Here is a 23,859-nt window from a genome sequence, read left to right on the forward strand (position 1 = left end):
CCGTACCAAGCCAGCTCCGATCGGCCTGCGTGTGCAGTAGAAACAAGGCATCAGATCACTTGTTTTACAGCCTGGTTCTAAAGGAGCCCTGCAGAAAGATCAGTGGACCTACCTGGAGCCCTCACAGTCCGCTCGTGTCAGTGGAAACAGGATCAGACTGAGATAATGAGAGAGAGAGAGAGAGAGAGAGAGAGAGAGAGAGAGAGAGAGAGAGAGAGAGAGAGAGAGAGAGAGAGAGAGAGAATTAAAACCAAAAAAAGAGAGAGGTCAAACTTACCGGAAACTCAAGTCAAGTAAACAAAGTTTCAGCCAGTGCTTTCTTGAGTGTATTAAAAACTGTATGTTGGTGTATTTTTAGATCTGTTAAAGCAATCATACTGGTATTAATCTCTATGCTGAAGAAGCCGCTAGCAAAATCGTTAATTTACGCGATTTAGTTTCCTAGGTTTTAACTTCAAATTCAGAGTTCAAAGTTATGGGTGACTAAACAAATAAAAAAATAGAGAGCTTGAATTAGAGACACAAGCACAGAGATGCTCTGGAAATGAATGAATTACCGTCTGCAGAAAATAGTGGAAACAGAACAAGCACCCAAATACATACACTGTGTTCACGGGCGGTTTAGGCGCTCGTCTGCTTTTCCTAAGGGAGGTCATGAAGGCTTTGCACTCAGTGATTATGCAATGCTGAGCGGTAACATGAGCTTTAACCCTATTTAACCCTTTTACTGACAAATAAACAATTAAACACAGGAGCTTGGGGTTGCCACCTGTCTCTGTTTCCCTGGATCATCCCAGGACACTGAATGCCAGGACCATAAACTGAGCCCAAGTTCGATCAATCAGGATCCAGTATTACTGGAATAGACGCACGATATTAATAGGTTGCATATCCTATTGAAGAAATATTATCAATGTTTCCTGCTGGATGAATGCAGGATTTGGGAAGAGACTTTCGGAACAGGTTCTGTTTTCTGTACCTCAGAGGTGGTGACCCTACAAGCGCTGTCAGACCAGCAAACACTGTGCATGCAGACTGCAGCATGCTGCCTTCAATATTGCAACTACACATAATTGCAGGGGCAGTCACCAATTACATACACAACACAGACCAGTGTCAGACATTGCTGAAATGCTAGCATGGTGCACTGGGCTAAGCTATATTTTGGCAAGTAAAGGTGTGTCTTGAGCTTGCAAAATATGTTTTGGTTTGTGTACAGTAATTTATTTCCAACAAAGAACTCTACACAAGTAAATCAGAAACAAACAACAAAGATGATTAGCGTTGCAAACTGATTTGACTACGCCTTAAATAAGAGTTCCAATTGCATGCAGTCTTTCCCCCCTTTTTTCTTTACACTGTGCAGCATAATGTTCGTGCAGTTTTGAACTACAAGAGGGCGCTGCCCGCCCACAGCAGGACCTCCGCGGTTCCTTTCTCGACAGCTTCGCATCAGTATCCGGGAGACTAATGCCTCGGAGCCACCAAAGTAAAACCTCCTCGGATTGGCCTTAGCCACGGCGCGGCCATCTTACATGTTCTCCGTAATGGCATTTTTGTCTTTATCCGTGTGAGCCCGTCTCTAATTCCTCGACTGAGCCGCGGCTGCCGGGCTCCGGGAGCGATTGGATCACGGTCCCTACCGAAGGAGCCTCGAATTGCGGCTCGGCTTGCCCCAAAATCAAGAACCTGCCGACTGTCCAATCAGAAGGCAAATAACTAATATGCAAATATAATGTGTCATCATCACGCTGGCGGTGCTGGAGCCGCTGAGGTAGCCAGCCCTGGTGGAACTAAAAAAAAAAAGAAACTTCGCAAATAACTGTTTGGAAATTATTCCTTTTTAATCTCTGTATGGGGGAAGCCAGTTTTCACAGGTAAGCCGGGACTATTTACATTAAAAACAAAAAAAAAACCATATTGTGAAGCTGCTGTGCTGTGTGTGAGAGAGAGCGAGCTGTCATACAGGAACAAGGAACCCTGGGCACTGTGTTGGTGAAGCGAGCGTGTAGGACTGGAAATCCCATAGTGATGAAACTGCGAAACAGACCGACCTGTCACCCACCATGAGCAATCAGCAGACCCGCACTGTCCATCTCCGTCGTGTGGGTGAAGAACAAGATGTCAGCTGTATTTATTTTTGCATATTCATAAAGCAAATGGCGAAGTATTGCACCCAGTAGCCACAACACAAAAAAGGGAAGGTTAGACCTGTTGGAAATATAGGAGGTTCCGTGTGCGTTGTATGAGAGAGAGAGAGAGAGAGAGAGAGAGAGAGAGAGAGAGAGAGAGAGAGAGAGAGATGAGGGGGTTCCTCTCTAACTAGTCTGTGTAACCCCTTCCCCTCTGCTTTGCCCCAAGGAGAACACTCTCTGCCGTTTTCCTCTTGTGTAGCGTCAGCAGACCAAGGAAAGGGCTTGGGGTTGGGTTTAGGAAAAAAAAAAAGTAGCATAGCGCTGTAGAAACACGTGTGCCATTCTTTGATCGCAGAAATCCGGGGTTCGCCCTTAGGGCATGCAACCAGCAGCGTCTTGATTTCAACAGTTCAGAAGCTATTGCGGTGACCCCGCGGTTGTAGATTTGTATTTTCAAACTGGATTTGGCAACGAACAGTTGAGGGTAACAATAGGAAGAGACACCGACACCAGCACACACACACACAGGATGATAAGGTCAGTGTTTTGTTGTTGTTTTTTAGAGCCTCGATTGAGCTAAAAGACAATAGAAGAACTGCGAGCGATTGTTAAACTTTCGTTTCGGCCTTCCGAAAGGAGGTAGCTAGATAAATACAGTTCGGTGTAGGGATGAATTTACAACGTAGTGCCTGCAAACCACACACACAGACATGTGGGCGTTGTGTGCACCTGCTTAGACAATAGATAAGTGTCTGGAGCGTGACTTACTGATCTTTATGGACAGAATGTAACGTCAAGAACGCAGACCAGTCAATGTTACTGTGTGGAAGAGTGTCATTGAGTAAGATTCAAACTCAGTTTCGGTGGTGTTATGGCAATGAATCTTTTTATTATTGGGGAGACAACTTCCTTGTGCTAACCAGATAATACATGATGTCATTGGGATGTTCCAGGGATTCTAAAACCACTTCTAATTGTGGTGTGTGTGTGTGTTTGTTTTGTTGTTTTACTGTTAAATGTAACATCTGTTACTTTAGCTAAGTCTTATCATGGATGAAAGTAAGACTCCTATTCCACAGCAGTTTCACCCATTCTAGATTTTAATATGATTAGCCATGGTGTATAGCTAACAGCTAAGGTGTGTCTGATTAAACTTGCAGGAAAACCTGCAATGGCCCAAACCGCTATGCAATGGGAGTCTTGTTTTCATCCCTGCTTATCAATGTCAGCTTTGTGAAAAGCTCCCAACAGTCAGCACAATAATCCCAGGTTTCCTATTAGTCTGATATCAACAAGCTGTCACTACTACGGGATAATACCTTTACCTATTTTGGGAGGCACTGATTTGTACTTTTAAATGACAGTATCTGTACGGTTTTATTATTATTATTATTATTATTATTATTATTATTATTAATTTAATTAAAAACATAAGAAAGTTTACAAACGAGAGGAGGCCATTCAGCCCATCTTGCTCGTTTGGTTGTTAGTAGCTTATTGATCCCAGAATCTCATCAAGCAGCTTCTTGAAGGATCCCAGGGTGTCAGCGTCAACAACATTACTGGGGAGTTGATTCCAGACCCTCACAATTCTCTGTGTAAAAAAGTGCCTCCTATTTTCTGTTCTGAATGCCCCTTTGTCTAATCTCCATTTGTGACCCCTGGTCCTTGTTTCTTTTTTCAGGCTGAAAAAGTCCCTTGGGTCGACACTGTCAATACCTTTTAGAATTTTGAATGCTTGAATTAGGTCGCCACGTAGTCTTCTTTGTTCAAGACTGAACAGATTCAATTCTTTTAGCCTCTCTGCATATGACATGCCTTTTAAGCCCGGAATAATTCTGGTCACTCTTCTTTGCACTCTTTCTAGAGCAGCAATATCTTTTTTATAGCGAGGTGACCAGAACTGAACACAATATTCAAGATGAGGTCTTACTAGTGCATTGTACAGTTTTAACATTACTTCCCTTGATTTAAATTCAACACTTTTCACAATGTATCTGAGCATCTTGTTAGCCTTTTTTATAGCTTCCCCACATTGTCTAGATGAAGACATTTCTGAGTCAACAAAAACTCCTAGGTCTTTTTCATAGATTCCGTCTCCAATTTCAGTATCTCCCATATGATATTTATAATGTATATTTTTATTTCCTGCGTGCAGTACCTTACACTTTTCTCTATTAAATGTCATTTGCCACGTGTCTGCCCAGTTCTGAATCTTGTCTAGATCATTTTGAATGACCTTTGCTGCTACAACAGTGTTTGCCACTCCTCCTACTTTTGTGTCATCTGCAAATTTAACAAGTTTGCTTACTATACCAGAATCTAAATCATTAATGTAGATTAGGAATAGCAGAGGACCTAATACAGATCCCTGTGGTACATCACTGGTTACCACACTCCATTCTGAGGTTTCTCCTCTAATCAGTACTTTCTGTTTTCTACATGTTAACCACTCCCTAATCCATGTGCATGCGTTTCCTTGAATCCCAACTGCGTTCAGTTTGAGAATTAATCTTTTGTGTGGGACTTTGTCAAAAGCTTTCTGGAAATCTAAATAAACCATGTCATATGCTTTGCAATTATCCATTATCGATGTTGCATCCTTAAAAAAATCAAGCAAGTTAGTTAGACACGATCTCCCTTTCCTAAAACCATGTTGACTGTCTCCCAGGACCCTGTTACCATATAGGTAATTTTCCATTTTGGATCTTATTATAGTTTCCATTAGTTTGCATATAATAAAAGTCAGGCTTACTGGTCTGTAGTTACCTGGTTCAGTTTTGTTTCCCTTTTTGTGGATCGGTATTACGTTTGCAATTTTCCAGTCTGTCGGTACCACCCCTGCATGCACACAGTTTCTTGAATGTTATTCATCATCATGACTTGAGCTTTATCGGTGGCATGCATTAGGCAGTGGAAAATGAGATTTTATTATAGGGAAGATCTCTGCACCTCCATTTCCTCTGGTGCTGCTGGCACTGATAGCATCATCTTGCTGTGTGCATTGATCAGCTGTTTGAGAGCACTGCTGCACTCCCTGGTTTAGTAGAGTGGTATTGAGCATGAATGTTGAAAAGCACTTGGGCGCTGTTTGACTTGCTGTGGCCCTGCTGTGGACGTTGTATTTGTCAGTTTCATTAAGTGAGCTCTCGAGTCTGACACACAATGACACACGCACTGTAACTGCTTGGTGCTTACTTGCTGTACATCTTGTGCTCGCAGTCTGAGACCATGAAAGGTGTTGCTGCCTCGCAAAGATTTGCATTACAAGACAGCTTGATAAGGTTTATTATACCGATAGGCTTTTCAAATGTACCTGTCACATGTATGCTGTCCATTTTAGGACAACCTCAGACATCGCCCTTACTGGAGTCAAGTATCAGGCATCCCCCACTGAAGATTCACGCATCAATAACTTCCCCCATCACACCTCCTCGAGTCAATCATCAGACGTCAGACCTCACCCCTCCTCAAGTCAATCGTCAGACCTCACCCCTCCTCGAGTCAATCGTCAGACATCAGACCTCACCCCTCCTCGAGTCAGACACCAGGTTTCAGACCTCACCCCTCCTCGAGTCAGACACCAGGTTTCAGACCTCACCCTTCCTCGAGTCAATCGTCAGATATCAGACCTTACCTGTCCTCGAGTCAATCGTCAGGTATCAGACCTTACCCCTCCTCAAGTCAGGCATCAGGTATTAGTCCTGAAGTTATTTTGGTTTTTTTTCCCAGGAATAGTGAGGGGTTGGACGGAGTTGTCTGAATCACCCAGTCAAACGAGCAAAAAAACTTTTGGTGCATCCATTGGATGGCACAGATGACAGTGTAGCTGCTTCTTGGTGCATGTGTTTTAACCTCTCTTTACCATTTAATATGTATATTTGAAGCCTTTAAACAAAATACTTTAAAAGTTACGATGTGCAATTTCATTATTTGAATTCTTTTGGATTTTAATTGTAAGTAAATCTCAGCATACAGCATCAGTCATGTTTTTTTTATAAACAGTTTCAATGTATTTCATTTTGTTAAGTGAAGCGCTTTGATATGTATTACGTGAAAAGAGCTATATAAAAATGAATTGATTGATAACCCTGTCATTAATCATTTTTTGATTGTGTAAAGTGTGTGTTTACTTGGGGCAAATGCTTTGGACAGCGATAGCTAATGTAATAATGTACCGTATATGGAAAGTTTAATTGAAAAATCCCACTTTCAGGAATTATTCCCCAGGACAAAACTACTGCAGTGTAATAGGGAATACTTAAAGGGGTAATTGTTTTGAGGACTAGATTTAATGTGCTGGGGCAAAAGCCTTGCAACTGTTCAGTAATGCAATAGACCTGGTTTATATGTGTCATTTACATTGTCTTCTGTTACATTTTGATGTGTAAAACCCTTTTTTTTTTTTTTTTTTTTTTTTTTTTTTTTTTTTTTTTAGAATTCATAAAATAAAAAAGACAATATGAAGACATGATTTTGTTCTTATATGAAAATGCAAAAAAGTTTTATTGTTTCGCTGTTCCGATTTTACCCGGTCACTACACAAACACACACTTTATTAAATCAAAAAATGATTGGGTGATTCAGACGACTCGCTCTCCCCGGGGGGAAAAAAAAAAACTTGAGGAGGACTGATACCTGATGCCTGACTCGAGAAGGGGTGAGGTCTGATACCTGATGCCTGATTCGAGGAGGGGTGAGGTCCGATACCTGATGCCTGACTCGAGGAGGGGTGAGGTCTGATACCTGATGCCTGATTCGAGGAGGGGTGAGGTCTGATACCTGATGCCTGACTCGAGGAGGGGTGAGGTCTGATACCTGATGTCCGATTCGAGGAGGGGTGAGGTCTGATACCTGATGCCCGATTCGAGGAGGGGCTGAGGTCTGATACCTGATGCCTGACTCGAGGAGGGGTGAGGTCTGATACCTGATGCCTGATTCGAGGAGGGGTGAGGTCTGATACCTGATGCCTGATTCGAGGAGGGGGTGAGGTCTGATACGTGATGCCTGACTCGAGGAGGGGTGAGGTATGATACCTGACTATTGACTTGAGGAGGGGTGAGGTCTGATACCTGATGCCTGATTCAAGGAGGGGTGAGGTCTGATACCTGATGCCTGACTCGAGGAGGGGTGAGGTCTGATACCTGATGCCTGATTCGAGGAGGGGTGAGGTCTGATACCTGATGCCTGATTCGAGGAGGGGGTGAGGTCTGATACCTGATGCCTGATTCGAGGAGGGGTGAGGTCTGATACCTGATGCCTGACTCGAGGAGGGGTGAGGTCTGATACCTGATGCCTGATTCGAGGAAGGGTGAGGTATGATACCTGATGCCTGACTTGAGGAGGGGTGAGGTCTGATGTCTGGCTATTGACTTGAGGTGGGGGTGATAGAGGAATTTTTTGTTGCATGAGACTTGAGTGAGGGATGCCTAATACTTGACCCCAGTAAAGGTGATGTCTGAGGATGTCCTAAAATGGACACCATACACATGATTGCCTTCTCTAGTTTTAGAAGACTTGTGGCTGGTTTCGCTTAGCCTGATCTAGAGTGATCTTGTTTTGCTCATTTTGAGTTTAAGACCTGACCTTCCCTACTCTTCCACTGTAGCTGAACTCGTATTTACAGAAGGGGGGCCAGATTGCCAAAGCTTAGAATCGGAACACATTGATTAAAAATAGTTTGAAAACCATACCATTTTTGTATTTGTTATTGTATTTATTTTTTATGCATGCATCACTTAATAAAAGGTTCATGTTACACTGTTTTATATTACGTGATATTCACAAACATTATGCCACAGGTTTAAAAAACAGGTAATTATTTATTTATTTGTTTATTTAATTGTTGTTGTAGAGGAAGAGTTTCCAGAAAGTCAGTTATTTCAATTTTATTTGTTTAACCTTCATTTCAGAAAGAAATTTGGAAGTTAATGCTAATGGCTGTCTACATGCTGTACTTTCAACAGAGAAAACAAAATGAGAGATTGAGGGTAAACAACATGTTTATTTTCTGGCCTGAGACCAAGAAGTGGGAAGGAAGCCACTTCCCACCTTTTCACAGCTCCCCTGGGTCCTAGTGCTCTTTGGGTTACAGCTGTTAATTGTGCACTGCCAGAAACCAGCAAGAGGGGAAAAAAATAAAATAAAACAGCTTGGGCAGACTTTATTTAATTCAAGAATGCATGCTCAGAGTATTTGATTCTGTGTAGATCAGGTTCTGATTTAAAACATTTTCCATCCAAAGTGACACATTGAGTCGCCTCTGTGGGGATGCTGGGAACCTGTGCCTCCGAACCCTCGAGACCTTTCCGGCTGCGTTCCCTACGGAACCTTGGAAAGTACTTCTGTTAGCTTCTGTTCCACTAGATCTGCAAGTGCTGTACATGCAAGCACAAGCCTACCAGAAATTGCAAGCCATCTACAAAAAAAGAGGAAAAGAACGAATCTGAACGAATCAGGGTCATTTTAGTAACAGATCTCAGCACAGTAGTTCTATAGAATAAGACCAGGTTCATGAAATAAAGCAGAAATTTGTACCAAAATAAAAATGCCAGTCCCCATCAGACGCACTTCTGACAGGACCATGCCATGTAGCACTCGACCGGCCCACCTTTGGCGTGTGGACACATGCATGCATTTAATACCCTGTGTAATGGTAGACCTAAAATTGCAATTAAAACAAGGGCTGTTGGATGTAATAGGCGTATATATTTTATTTTGTCGGGTGCAAAAGTCAAGTGGATATGTTCCCTTTGACCAGCGCAGATGTGTGCCTCAGTCTGCAGAGCGTAGGTATTGTATAAACTCTGCTGTCTTCACAGGTAAAGGTCTGGCACCCTGTTATCTGAATTTACTGTCAGTAACTTCTGTTCACTGAGCTGACTGTTGGAGAGTGTTTTAATGTCTTCAGTTTCTGGCAAGATTTGATTATGCTGTCCATTTGCTTTTGACTGTAGATTTAAAATAAATAAATAAAAATATCGCTGTTCAGAATTGGGTAACAGCGTCTGTCAACAGCTGAAAGTACATGGTAATCCTCTGCCCTTTTCGTCTGTAGCTGGGAGACTGAGTTAATGAGGTGAAGGAAGATTACAAACAAGCCTGGACCTGGCTTCATTTTTTAGCTCAAGGTTTATTTGTGTTGAAATTTGCTACATTTTGTAGATTACTGTATAATAAACGTGTCGGTTTTTAAACTGGATGGTCTTTTAGAGAGCTTTTGAAGCCATGTTGTAAGTAAAGATCGGTTCACGACGATGGTCTCTAAAGAGGGAACTAGCTTGTGATGTGCAGTCTGCAGTAGAGAGACATGCAGGGAGCTGCTGCCTTGCTCTGCGAGACACAAAGACTGACATCACTTCTTGGAGCTGCCTCGTCTGGTGACTATAATCTCAGGCGCAATCATTCAGCAGGGACGTGGTGAATTATTTAGTGAGTTTACTGGCAGTGATCAGAGAATGGGTTCATCCGTGTGTGCAAGGCAGCACGAGGGAGACCACAGCTGAGAAAAGACTTTTTATTTTTATGACATGAGAGTAGGTGTTCTTTACTTCATGCTAATATTGGACATGGCTAGCAGTAGATAGCAGTGGTGGGTGACCAAACAAGACGTAGCTTCACTGTAATATTCAGCTCTTTTCCTCCAGGTAGTGTAGGTCTCCTAGTGGCTCGGTGTTGATGGCTGATGTGTTATGCTGGCTCTGGGGCTCAGCCTGTTCTGCAGCCTCCCTGGCACACTTGAGAATAGTATCTGGTGTATCATTGCATTCAGTGTAAATCTTCATCAACCTTATAACCCCTTTTTCATGGTGAAGATGTTTTTAATTTTATTTTTGTGCTTTTTTGTTCTGAATTTTTCACATTAATCATACAGTACAATGCAAAAATAAAATAAAAATGAAGGTACCAGTAATAACATTTTTCTAGTGTTAATAAGAAATGAGAACAAATTAAAAAAAAAAAAAAGTACTCCTTATAAGTATAACTGTACAACACCATGGCTGTTTTCCTAGGCTTTACACATCACTATTAAGGAGTAACACTATTTTTCTCCCCACCCCCAGGGTCATGTTGAGCTACTGCATGCCATTGCTTTGATTGCCTGTATGAATGGAGCTGTCCTGGATTCTCTGGTGATTCAGTCTTGAGAAACAGGTTGCTTGTACCCTCGGGAGTAGCTGTGCTGAGCCTCGAGGCGACAGGATGACGGATCCCATGATGGACTTTTTCGATGATGCTAATCTCTTCGGAGGGGGATTGGAGGGGCTGGCGGACGACAGCTTTGCACAGACGGACCCGGTTTCTCTGGTGGATGAGCTGGGCCTGGGCGCAGAGTTTGAGCCTCTGCAGGTGGAGCCTCTCGGCCAGGTGAAGCAGCCGGGGAACCCACCTTCCCAGCCCGGCCTCTGCTTTGAGCAGCAGATGAGTCAATTCGAGCCCTTGAAGGGTCACCACCACCACCACCGGCAGCAAGGGGGGCAGCCCTTCTCCATCCCCAACGAAAGCACCAACAATGGGCTTCCCCGGCACTCTCAGTACACTGCTTCCCCGCTGCACCAGCCAAGCCAGTCGAATGGATTGTTCCCAGACATGGTGGATGGAAGCCCGATGTGGGGGAACCAGAATGAAGCTCAATTTCACCAAAACCACGGGAACCTCCAGTCTTTGCAACAGCAGCAGCAACACAGCAAAAGCTTTGCAGCACATGATGACTTTTCCTTATTTCAGACCCTCCCCCCGCAGCAGCAACAGCAGCAGCACCGCCCTCCTCACGCGCTACAGCGGCAACAACAACAGCAGCAACCATTGCTCAACAAAAACAGCCCGTTTAACCCTGGTGGACAGGAGGCTATGAGCCAGTCTAGCTCCTTTCTGGAAGTTCACAGCTCCTCGCCCGTGGGCAACGTCCACCAGCCAGACAGGCTGTCGAGCCGCCCGGCTCCGTGTCAGACCCCCCCGGCTGTTTCTGTGCACCACTTCTCCAACCCTGTGGCGAGCGTGTCCCTGTCTTTCCCGGGACAGTCGTCGTCCTCCACCTTGAACCTGCCTGCTTGCTCCGTGAATGCCAGCTCTCTGTTCCCACCTGCTCAGTGTTCCTTCTCCGGCACCTCAAACGGGGGCACGCTGCTGTCTTCCACCCCTGGCAGTGGTCACTCCCTTGGTGTGTCCGACTTCCCTGGAGGGAACAGAGCCTTTCCGCTGATGGCAGGGACCAACGGGGGAGCGTCGCTGCAGCCGAGTCGGTACCCGCAGGCTATAAACCCCAGCTGTGAGAACGCTTTCCAAGCTATGCATTCGGGGCTGGGAAGCTTCAGCGGCTCTCCGATGTCTACGGAAGACATGGGCTGCTACCCAGCCGTGGTCAGCAGGTCCTCCGACACTCTGGGACACGCTATCCCCCCTGCGGAACCCCCTCTATCCAGCAGCAATGGCTTCCCCACGCTGGAGGAGCACTTGCTCCAGCAGGTGCAGAGTCACAGCGAGGCATTTCCAGAGCTGGACACGGACGGCCTCTTGGAGGAAGACCTGCTGCCCCAGTTTGAGGCTGCCTTTGGCCCACAGGATCCTAGTTGCATGCAGGAGGAGACGCAGGTCGATTCAGGTTCCAACAACTCCTGGCCAGATGAGGGTGGCTTGCCAGGGGACTTCCAGCAACAGGTAGGTCACTATCTGTGGGTGGTCCTTAAATCCAGGCCTTGTGTGCTTCCAACAGACAAGATTTTAAACAAGGTCGTATTCTTCGTATTGTTTGTATATTAGCCTATATAGGTTTTAATTATTTTTTTTGTATAATTAATTGTTTAGTTTTATTTAAATTGCTGTCTACTACTGTAATTTGGTAAACAAAAAAAAGGTCTGGAGACCAGCTGTAAATGCTTAGTTATGAACACTAGCACCTGATACAGATTAAAGAAAACACTTATTCAGTGCCTGGTTGAGACGGTCATTTGGAGACCTGATTCTTTGGGGTACTCTAGAATTGGAGTCAAATCGGTTTGGCTGATTTATTTAGTGTATAGCAAGTTTCAGGAAACACATCACCCTAAGGCAAACCCTAACCCTTTTGTCCATGTGGTAGGAATGTGTTTGCCTGCTTGTGATGATCCGTGAACCTGTTTCAGTTCCTCATGCACTTCCTTAAGACTAGGAAGCGGTTTCTCTGATGCTGTACTGAGAGCAAGCATCATTATATAATCCCTTCAGATGTGTTTTTCACGATACAGCGAGCTTCGCTTTCCAACTTGAAGTGTGACTGCTCAGAAACGGGCTGCTCTCTGGTACACTAGTTTGCATATCAGATCCTTCAACGGCAATTAAACATTAGAAATGACATTTTTAAATAGCAGTTGCAAGGAACGTTCCTTTTCATGGGTTGAACAGAGAACACACTTGTAAAACGTCACCAGAACAGCTGGGAGCCTCTGGGAACTGTATTTAGCCAAGCAATCAATCAAAGCCTTCCTAAAAAAAAATACATACATAAACAGAAAATACGCCTTTGAAGTTTGTGACTGGGGCCATTTGAATCGTTGATCAAACATCTAGAACTAATTGCATTTTACACATGCAATCAAAGTAAGTTATTTGGAAAACATGTGCATTTATTAAGGTGATTTTTTTAATATACCCACAACCAATGCAGATTAAGAAAGATAATCAAAAAATTAAGTACATTCTATAATAATAATAATAATAATAACTTAAACCATAATTTTTTTTTAAATCTTCAGTCAGGGTCGTAGCCAAGTATAAATCTCCACATTTTTGGGAAATGACTTTATACTTACTTTAAAAGAAGTAACGTGCGAGCATAAGTTTCTACCCTGGTTCTAACATTTCCTGTTCAGCTGTACTGACCAGGGAATCCCCCTCCCTTTCTCTGTAAACGGAGCCTGATAAGGGGAGATCCCCTTGCCCTTATTGCATTTTATTATATGGTATTGATTTGACAAGGGTCTTTGTGTCTGTGAGTAAGAGGAGGGGGGAACTTTACTGTGCGTATAATGTAATTTTACTTTTCAGGATGGACCTAGTGTTAATTAATTCACCGTCACATATCATCCCAGAGTGATCAAACGTCTGTCTGTTTTTCAGTGCTAGTTCTTGCCACAACCTTGTCCTGTGCACAGTACAAAGATCCTGATTCACTAAATGCTTTGCTTTTCGAGAATCGGGTTACAAGTAATGCAGTGCAGATATAATGAGAGTCTACATCTGCAGAGAGAGAGAGAATATGCAGTTTTGGATGGCCTGCGTGTGCAGTACAGTAACCCTGCAGATTTAGCAGCAGTAGGAGTGCTTCACGAGACAGGACGGTTGGAGCCAGCTCAGAATTGTTAGTCCTGTCGCTTCCTAACACAACTGAAAACACTTAGCTTAGAACGCTGAGACAGCTGGAACTGCACTTCCCTGGCTCTGTGTGTGTGCACGTGCTGCCCTAGTTGCACAAAACCACTCCTTACCAGGAGCTTGCAGTCTGTTGCCCTGTTTTGCGGAACTCCCAAGGGGAGGCTGGGAGGGTTAAAGGTTAACAGGAAGTAGGTGCCAGGAAAAGGAGTGGAGAGGGGGGGTTGGTTCTTACATTGGCAACTGCCTGGAAAGAGCTTGTGCGACTCTAGCCAGTGTGAATAATACAGTAGGTCTGAGCGAATTCTTTTGGGTACTTAGGTTTCTTTGCTGGTGTAGTTCAGTGTCTCGGGGGGGGGGGAGGGGGGAGGGGGGGGGGGGGGGGGGGGGGGGGCTGCTCAATCCCCCAGCTGGAATTGCGGGCGGTGGATGTGACGCAATGCCCCCTTGCTGTGTGATTGAGACCTACAGTTCAGCTGCTTAACCTTTTGCATACAGGATAAAGTCCTGGAACTGTACAGCCTATACCTGCCTTTTGCTTTGTTTCTTAGTGATGGGACTTTACCGGTAGGGCTGCAGAATTGAAAACAACTTAAAGCCTGGATTTCAGAATTTTTGTAAAAAAAAAAAAAAAAAAAAAAAAAAAAAAAAAAAAAGTGCTTTCTAGGTGAATTAAATTGATGTAACACTAAATGAAACGGATGTTTGGATGCAACAGACACTGACTTGATTATTTAGTTACATGTGGATGAGCAGGCGCTCTGTGTGTGAGTGTTTGCTTTGTTTGTTTGAGTGTCCTGTACATGTGCTGTGATTGAATCAACAGCCATTGTCTCTCCAGATGTACTGTAAGGTCTTCAGTTTTGCGACTGTTATGTTCTTGTACAGCACTGAAAATATCTGTGGCTGGTATTGTGTTTCAGTGTGGGTTGAGAAGGAGAATAATGCAGGTCTGTTAGCAGAGGGAGGGGCTGGGAATCAGACCTCTGAATTACTATAAAGGGAAACGCATTGTCTGTAGAACTGTATAAAACGGGTCATGTCATGCAGTTTGGGTGTGAGATTACACACAACAAAAAACACCCTGCACATGACATGCTGACATGTTTTAAACCATATATATATAGATATATAGATATATAGATATAGATATAGTTATAGATATATAAACATCTGTGAAAAACAGCACATTTCTAATCTTTAACCAGCGTTTCCTTGGTGATAGCATTATCATAAACAGAAATAACAGCAGTTAAAAGAATGGAAACATACCATCCTGTTGGATCGTCCAAAGTACAGATGATGAGATTTGAGTTTGTAAAGCTGGTTTTTCCCCTGTAACAGAGTTGTAGGTCTGGGATGAACTTTATTGTACAGCAACAGTACCTCTTACTGTGTGAACATTATACATTGACACATGAACTCTGGTCATAGCCCCCGCCCCTCCCCGCACTACTCTTTATTGGGATTAACCCTTTCTTATGATACTGTACCTCTCACTCCCCAAATCTGACCAAAATCTAACCCTAATCAGTGCTTCTGGATGCAGTGCAGCGGCATCATTTTTAATACCAAGGTTGATGTATTCTCTATAAAACTAGCTTTCATTTTCCGCTGTTCATTCAGCCAGTGAAGAGTGCCCTGCTGGAGGCATGCATGCACACACACACACACACACACACACACACACACACACACACACACACACACACACACACACACACACACACACACACACACACACACACACACACACACACACAAACACAGCATGCTAATAGAACATTCAACAGGAATTCCAATGGAATTCCAATGGCTAGCCTCTTTAGCTGGTCCTTATCTCTGCTAAAACATTCCTTTTAGACCACAGCGAAAAATATATAGAACGCAGCGCAGGTAGAAAGCGACATGCTCCTGTGCCATTATCTCCAGGGACGATAGTGTGGCCATGTCGTTTGCTGTAACTTGTATTTAAGACAGGCAGGCCAGATGTAGATCAGTGATATTGGATCGCACTAAGCCAGATTTCGAAGCTGTGTGGCCCAGTGGTTGATGGCTGAGCTTATTCAGGGCACAGTGGTGGTGTGCTCCTGTTCTCTCTTGCTTTGTAAGTGCTGTGTGAAAGGCAGAGGCTGTGTGTGTTGTCTCAGACAGCTGTGAGGCAAAAAAACAAAAAAGGATCCAGCAGTTACGTGACTAGACACTCTGTTGGGCTTACTCGAGTGCAGGCTCAGGGAATTGCACGTTCCACGGGTCAGACTAGTGCAGTATGTCTGGCCTGAGGGTGCTGTTCTGCCTTTTTGAAGGAGAAAAAAAATACAACAAACTGTCCTCCTCTCCCAACCGCAAATGGGGGGGTTGGGGTGGGTTGGCATTTATTTTTTTCTGTGCCCAAAAGATGCCCTTGCACAGGTGTAGGTGTGGTCTTTATGAATGAAAGACTTTTTGAAATCAGCCAGCCGGCATGACTTGGTCTCTTATTTAGAAGAAAATAGCTGGTTGACAGGATCATTTTTTATTTTATATTTTTGTAGGTTGAACAAAAGCCATAATTTCCTCCTGCAACCGCGTCCCAGTGGACTGGTAATTGGGGACGATGAGCTGCAGTAACGTTCTGACAGCCTGATGATTATTTATAGTAACTGTCGTCCGCTCGTTATCTTCAGACTGCACCTACCAGGGTGGAGTACTCGTGGCATTAGTCAGGCTAATCTGTGCTGGTTATTTGAGCATTGTACAGGACAGTTAAACATGATGCTGATGACACGGTAGCTGTTCTGTTTTTTTTTTTTAAGTAGTGTCAGCTGTAACCTGTCAAAAGCATATCCCATTATGGTGTATCTTATAAGTATAGTCGGTGCTGTGAAGGCTAATTGATCTGAATGTATTCTGTTTTTATTTGTATCTTTTTAGGTGCAAAGCTTTTTTATACACAATGCGTGTTGGATTGTGTTAAACACTTCATAGAGGGGGTGCTTATGAAGGATTCCTCACACATCCCTATTTCAGGTGTCGATGTCATTTTGGTCAGGAAGATATCTTTGACTGTGAGGTCAGGGTTCATAGAAGAAGCTTTGTTCCCCTCACTCTTCTGTACAGTTAGTGTCCCCCTTTCATGCTGTGTGCAATACTGGTGGCAACCAACTGCTTCAAACCTCACATCTGACTGCTGGAGTGCAAGCTCTCGAGTCACTTTGGAATTGGGATGCAAATCTGGGTGCTGCAGGCATAAAGCATGAAGCACACTAAAGCGCTGTGCCAAATTTTCGACGTCTTGATTATCCAGCTGCAGGAGATTAGTTACAGTACGGCTGCACACTGCAGAATGCAGCTTGTAATTTGCACTTTTTTGAATAATGCTGGTTCTCTTTTCAGTCATGCAGAATTACGATAATGAAGAAGACAATGGCAACTGAAACATATTTAAGTAAAACTGCAAATAGAAATTGTTAAAAATTTTATGTCGACTAAGTTCACTGGCTTGTAGTTTCTTCAGCGGCTCCCTCTAAAAAGTAAGACTTGAGTTCTTCCTATTCCCATATGTCATTGCTCCACGATTGCTTCCATTTAATCCCATTCCATATCACTCAAGCCCGTCGTGAATCCCTTTTCTTTCACTGCGCCAGGCTAGTGGGGTGCCAGATTGAGTGCTTCAGTAATGTGAACACTTGTCTCACAGAAACTTGGCAGAGGCTACTTGTGCTAGTTTCAGGCCAGTGACTTTGGAGTGGAAGATTACACATCCCATTGCAATCCACTGACCCAGTCCCAGACAGCCATCCCCCAGACCCCTCCTCATGCTTAAAGATGCAGGCTGTGGGTCCCAGGCCAGGGCTGACTGGTTCTGTTTGTACTGCTGTCTGAAATAAGAGTGGCGTATGCCGGCTGCTTAGCCAGTGTGTTTGACAGCAAGATAACTGCATGGGACAAACACAGCACAATACTGTGCCACACCGAAGCCAGCAGCTCTCTGTCTTTGTGTGCAGGGCTGCAGAATAATTACACTCTTTTTGGGAGCCGACAGGAACATTCTCATGTCAGCATTAGCATCTGCCTGAAACCCCCTTAGCTTCTTTTTTTTTTTTTTTTTTTTTTGTACAGCTAATTGAATCTCTTATCAAATTCGAAGTGAAATATAAATATTAAGTCTAGCTTATAACTTTTGTCTTTTGTTCATTTTAAATGTAAAGTTATTTGGTTCCAGAAGGTTTGGAGTCTGTGCCCCAGATATTTTGGACATTGTGCTGCCTGGTTGTATGTACTGTAGTTGAAATGACTTGCCCTTTGGAAGCAAGCAGTGAAGGGGTTTTAGACGTGACTTCTGTTATTAAATTCAGTGCAATGTCCTGAACTATTCTTTAATTTTCAATAACATTATTTGTTGCAGGGTAGTCTTTTTTTTTTTAGAAAAGCGCATTCCAATGAAAACGTATTGCATGTACGACAGGTATTTTTGTGAGGCAATGCTGTTGAGAGTCAAAGATAGAGAATGAAATCTAAAGGCGTCTCTCTCGTGGTGCATGATGTCCCTGGCAAGCCTGGGAATTCCTTGTGTTTGCCAGCTGGAGAGCAGCACAGAGTGACTCTCCTGTCTGCTTTCATTTAAAAAAAAAAAAAAGTAGCACTAGATTTCAAACTTGAAAATGTCAAAGTTCAGTAAACTGCACGACTACCGACAACAAATAAAAACTGCATTTAAAAAAAAAAAAAAAAAAAAAAATGTATTAAACAGGTGTTAAGGTTCAAACCTTGTTGTTCTTTACTTGCCTATGCTTTCACTATACCTTGGTATGCTTTTACTATGGGAAACTTTTGATAAGGTTAACTGAGACAGGCGGTCAGGTATAGTTCAGTTATAGTGCTGTATGGGATTGTTCATATCTGTTTTTTTAAAATTCTTCTTAACCATTTCCAGTTGCATAACACTGTTGAATTCCATGAAGGTGCTCTTGTGGGCAGTGCAGGGCTGTTTGAAGTCCGGAGTCCATAATTGCCATTGGGAAGCAAATGTTAATTTGAGCCTCAGAGTGAATGTCTGCATCCTTAAGACACCTACACAGTATCTCAGTGACCTCATTCTGCAGGGTTACTCAAAGCACCGCAGTCATTAATGTGAGCCACAAGATGATTCAGAAAAAGGTTTCTGAGCTTTGAAGGTAGTTGAAAAGAAAGTGTCTGTATTAAATATGAAACTGATATGTGGGTTTATACAGTACATTTGTTTATTCAGAGAGGCTTTAGGTAGTTTTCATTTACACTATTCAGATTGCAACAATATTCTTTTCTAAAAGCTCAGAATGCAATAAATTGCTGTGAAGATTCTGCTTGTTCTGCACTTCAGCACTGACCTCACAATGGTTTGTTTTTTCCAGTATCATATTGCAGGAAGTGAAAGATTGTGGTGCGCGTTTGCACCACACTTGAGGCTTGCTGGTTCATCGTTCCCAAACAGAAAGTCTGTATGAAAGAGCTTTTATAAAACAGCGAGTGGTAGCTGGAGAGAGAGCTGTAATGCATGGCCTTTAAATGTGCACGCAGCAGCAGAGCTGTGTAGAGGTGCTTTAAATGTGCACGCAGTGGCCGAGCTGTGTAGAGGTGCTTTAAATGTGCACGCAGCGGCAGAGCTGTGTAGAGGTGCTTTAAATGTGCACGCAGTGGCCGAGCTGTGTAGAGGTGTTTTAAATGTGCACGCAGCGGCAGAGCTGTGTAGAGGTGCTTTAAATGTGCACGCAGCGGCAGAGCTGTGTAGAGGTGCTTTAAATGTGCACGCAGCGGCCGAGCTGTGTAGAGGTGCTTTAAATGTGCACGCAGTGGCCGAGCTGTGTAGAGGTGCTTTAAATGTGCACGCAGCGGCAGAGCTGTGTAGAGGTGCTTTAAATGTGCACGCAGTGGCAGAGCTGTGTAGAGGTGCTTTAAATGTGCACGCAGCGGCAGAGCTGTGTAGAGGTGCTTTAAATGTGCACGCAGCGGCAGAGCTGTGTAGAGGTGCTTTAAATGTGCACGCAGCGGCAGAGCTGTGTAGAGGTGCTTTAAATGTGCACGCAGCGGCAGAGCTGTGTAGAGGTGCTTTAAATGTGCACGCAGCAGCAGAGCTGTGTAGAGGTGCTTTAAATGTGCACGCAGCGGCAGAGCTGTGTAGAGGTGCTTTAAATGTGCACGCAGCGGCAGAGCTGTGTAGAGGTGCTTTAAATGTGCACGCAGCAGCAGAGCTGTGTAGAGGTGCTTTAAATGTGCACGCAGCGGCAGAGCTGTGTAGAGGTGCTTTAAATGTGCACGCAGCAGCAGAGCTGTGTAGAGGTGCTTTAAATGTGCACGCAGCAGAGCTGTGTAGAGGTGCTTTAAATGTGCAGCTGTGTAGAGGTGCTTTAAATGTGCACGCAGCGGCAGAGCTGTGTAGAGGTGCTTTAAATGTGCACGCAGCAGCAGAGCTGTGTAGAGGTGCTTTAAATGTGTTGGAGCAGATCCAGCACGTAGTTTCCCGCCACATACCCAGTTACTGTACTGTAATGTAATTCACTGGCTGGCACTGCACAATAAGAAATGGTCCTTCTGGTAATGCACTGGACACGTTCTATATTCTCCTGGTACTGCACTATAATGGAATTCATTTACAGGAATGATTTCCACTTGCACTGAACGTCTACTGTGTGTGTGTGTGAGAGGACCTTTATACCGGATTGCTCTCTGACAGGATGTTCAATATCCCTGGAGATTACTGTACATTTTAATTGGTCTGGGAAATCTCAAGTTTATGTCCATTTTAATTTGTCATCAAAGCATCACTCCAGAATGTAACTCTCTTTTTCAGTTGAGCTGATTTATCTAACCTTGTAGCTGGACCTGCCAACCAAGTGCGTTCTATTGAAACTGGTTTGTTACATGTAAACCTGCCCTACAGGCATGTTCAGCTTCACGCTAAGACATGGTTCCTGGGTGAATGTTTACCACGTTCATCCACAGTTCAGCATTGTCTGCGCCCAAGTTGTTGTTGGCTTACATTTGCCTACAGTAGTTCTGGCAGCAGGCACATAAGCTTGCTCCCTTCTTGCAGCTTTCTGACCACATGGGAACTCTTTCAATTTAATTCAATGACATGCAGAAGCAGGGGCTGTCGTATGTAAACGTGAAGGAAAAACCTTTCTTTAAATATGGCTATTAATATTAGCTAATCATTAATAGCTGTGAAGGTACCACCTGCGTGTTGCGTGTGTCGAGAGGACAGAACCCTGCTCCAGAGTCCAGTGGAACAGATTTGCATCTGAACCACTTTGTTGCAGAGAAGTTTCTGCTGTGCTGTGCTGTGATGTGCAGCACCAGGCGTGTGCAGGCTTTCGCTAGTCTGCTGTTGTGTTCTCTGGTTTTTCAGGATGAGATGTGTAGAAGCACTGTCTCATAAGCAACCAAAACAAGCACAGGCAGACGGGATAAGATAAATACAGAGGCACACTTCAGTTCAGCTCCGCAGGGCTGGGTTTCTCTGTAGATGCAGATGGTATGAAATGCAGTGTACTTTGCAGTGCTGTAATGTACAGTACATGAAGGCATTCACTGAAGCTGCAGTACAGGCTTGGGTTAGGCAGTGTGTGAGTGCAGTGTTACAGTACACTGTTTTCTATCAGTTCACTCACATACATACATGCATACCATACAACAGTTTAAAGTTGCAAACCCCTGTACTAGACCAAAGTAACTGGATAGTTTGCAGACCCTGTAAGTTTGGTAACAAGTTCAAAGTAAGCGGCTAGTTGGTTCACACTAACTGTACAGAATACTAGTGGTTCTGGACAGTTGTTTCATCTCCGCATTGTAAACAGTGTTTAATACTGAGGCACATGGGCACTCTACTGTAGGCCCGCTTCCAAAGGTTCCAATTCCAAGGACAGAGCTGGCCCGACTCTTAAAGGGTCAGTGCTTACAGATGACTGTGTTGATGGTGACTGCTAAGGGATTATTTAAAAGTGGTCTTCACAGGCAGGTGGTCTTCACTGTGCCGGGGGGATATGTACACAGGTGTTCATCGTGTACAGTCACTGCAGACGTACTGAATGGAAGCATTGTGATTTACTGGATACACCCCGTACATTTACTACTGCACTGACAAAGGCACTTCCTGAAACATTGCTCTTCTTCCCATGGAGTCTGGTATTGTTTAGAAGTTCTGGAAGGTAACACCATCCTGTAATGCACAGCACGTCTTGGGTGATTGGAATGGTAAAAGTGTTTTGCATACTGTACTACTGCAAAAAAAAATCAATAAATGGGTTTATAGTACACAATGAGTTTCAGGCATGGAAATAGGATTCCTATTGAATAATAGGTACATCCATTCCAGGTTTTACTACCAGCTTGATAAGCCACACTGTAAAGAGAACAAGCTCAGACTTGTGGTTTTAAACTCTTAGTAAAACCAGGAATGGATGGAAATGCTGTGCAATGTCCTATTTCAATCCCTGAGTTTTATAAAAAATAAAATAAAATACAAACAAACAGAAATTCTACTTGCAGGTATTACAGTGGCTATTTCTCAGTGCTGGTTCTCAGTCTTGCTCCCTGCAAGCACTAGTTCGGCAGCACTCCACTGCAAGTGCGCAGTCACTAACCTATGTGACCCCTCTCTCCCTTTACAATATGAAGATAGAGACCTGCTCCTCTCTCCTACAATATGAAGATAGAGACATGCTCCAATGAGAGGATTACACACTGGGGCATTGTGCTGTACAGAGAGGCTCTACGGTGGACTGCAGATGAAATACTGTGTACCGAGATAATGCACTTTGCAGGGCAGGGGGTGGGGTGCTCTACAGTATTTTATTTGCATGTGTTATTTGCTGATAAAATAAATACATTTTTTTTCCACCTCATTTATTTTTAAGTTTCAAATTAGCATGTAACTCAATGAGATGTCTGTATTATTACAGCAGCATAGCGAATACACCCTCCAGGTTTTCTTCTGAAGAGAAGTGAGAGTTTGAATAAGTAATGAGAATGTGTTGAGCTCTCCCCTGTTGCACAAGATATTGATACTGGGCAGGTGATGTACTGTGCAGTGTGCAGGTATTGATACTGGGGAGGTGATGTACAGTAGGTATTGATACTGGGCAGGTATGCAGGTATTGATACTGGGGAGGTGATGTACAGTGCAGTGTGCAGGTATTGATACTGGGGAGGTGATGTACAGTGCAGTGTGCAGGTATTGATACTGGGGAGGTGATGTACAGTGCAGTGTGCAGGTATTGATACTGGGGAGGTGATGTACAGTGCAGTGTGCAGGTATTGATACTGGGGAGGTGATGTACAGTGCAGTGTGCAGGTATTGATACTGGGGAGGTGATGTACAGTGCAGTGTGCAGTGCAGTGTGCAGGTATTGATACTGGGGAGGTGATGTACAGTGCAGTGTGCAGGTATTGATACTGGGGAGGTGATGTACAGTGCAGTGTGCAGGTATTGATACTGGGGAGGTGATGTACAGTGCAGGTATTGATACTGGGGAGGTGATGTACTGTGCAGTGTGCAGGTATTGATACTGGGGAGGTGATGTACAGTGCAGTGTGCAGGTATTGATACTGGGGAGGTGATGTACAGTGCAGTGTGCAGGTATTGATACTGGGGAGGTGATGTACAGTGCAGTGTGCAGGTATTGATACTGGGCAGGTGATGTACAGTGATGCAGGCAGGTATTGATACTGGGCAGGTGATGTACAGTGCAGTGTGCAGGTATTGATACTGGGGAGGTGATGTACTGTGCAGTGTGCAGGTATTGATACTGGGGAGGTGATGTACAGTGCAGGTGTGCAGGTATTTGATACTGGGGATACTGATACTGGGAGGTGATGTACAGTGCAGTGTGCAGGTATTGATACTGGGGAGGTGATGTACAGTGCAGTGTGCAGGTATTGATACTGGGGGAGGTGATGTACAGTGCAGTGTGCAGGTATTGATACTGGGGAGGTGATGTACAGTGCAGTGTGCAGGTATTGATACTGGGGAGGTGATGTACAGTGCAGTGTGCAGGTATTGATACTGGGGAGGTGATGTACAGTGCAGTGTGCAGGTATTGATACTGGGGAGGTGATGTACAGTGCAGTGTGCAGGTATTGATACTGGGGAGGTGATGTACAGTGCAGTGTGCAGGTATTGATACTGGGGAGGTGATGTACAGTGCAGTGTGCAGGTATTGATACTGGGGAGGTGATGTACAGTGCAGTGTGCAGGTATTGATACTGGGGAGGTGATGTACAGTGCAGTGTGCAGGTATTGATACTGGGGAGGTGATGTACAGTGCAGTGTGCAGGTATTGATACTGGGGAGGTGATGTACAGTGCAGTGTGCAGGTATTGATACTGGGGAGGTGATGTACAGTGCAGTGTGCAGGTATTG

The 23,859-nt window shown here is 44.1% G+C and overlaps 1 protein-coding gene across 9 annotated transcripts in view; it reads left to right on the plus strand.

The window, feature by feature from the left end:
• The first annotated feature begins 1,529 nt into the window (after positions 1 to 1,529).
• The window catches only part of LOC121296416 (chromodomain-helicase-DNA-binding protein 9-like), a 65,657-nt gene continuing 43,327 nt past the window's right edge, over positions 1,530 to 23,859 (plus strand). For 8 of the 9 annotated variants that reach the window (XM_041221957.1, XM_041221960.1, XM_041221959.1 and 5 more), the window contains exons 1-2: positions 1,530 to 1,877; positions 10,199 to 11,792. In XM_041221957.1, coding sequence (XP_041077891.1) covers positions 10,338 to 11,792 — 1,455 coding nt within the window. In that variant the 5' untranslated portion in view covers positions 1,530 to 1,877; positions 10,199 to 10,337. The remainder of the gene's footprint in view (positions 1,878 to 10,198; positions 11,793 to 23,859) is intronic. The other variant, XM_041221966.1, reaches the window with a different exon arrangement.

The sequence above is a fragment of the Polyodon spathula genome, chromosome 21 (genome assembly GCF_017654505.1).
Source record: "Polyodon spathula isolate WHYD16114869_AA chromosome 21, ASM1765450v1, whole genome shotgun sequence".
NCBI lineage: Eukaryota > Metazoa > Chordata > Actinopteri > Acipenseriformes > Polyodontidae > Polyodon > Polyodon spathula.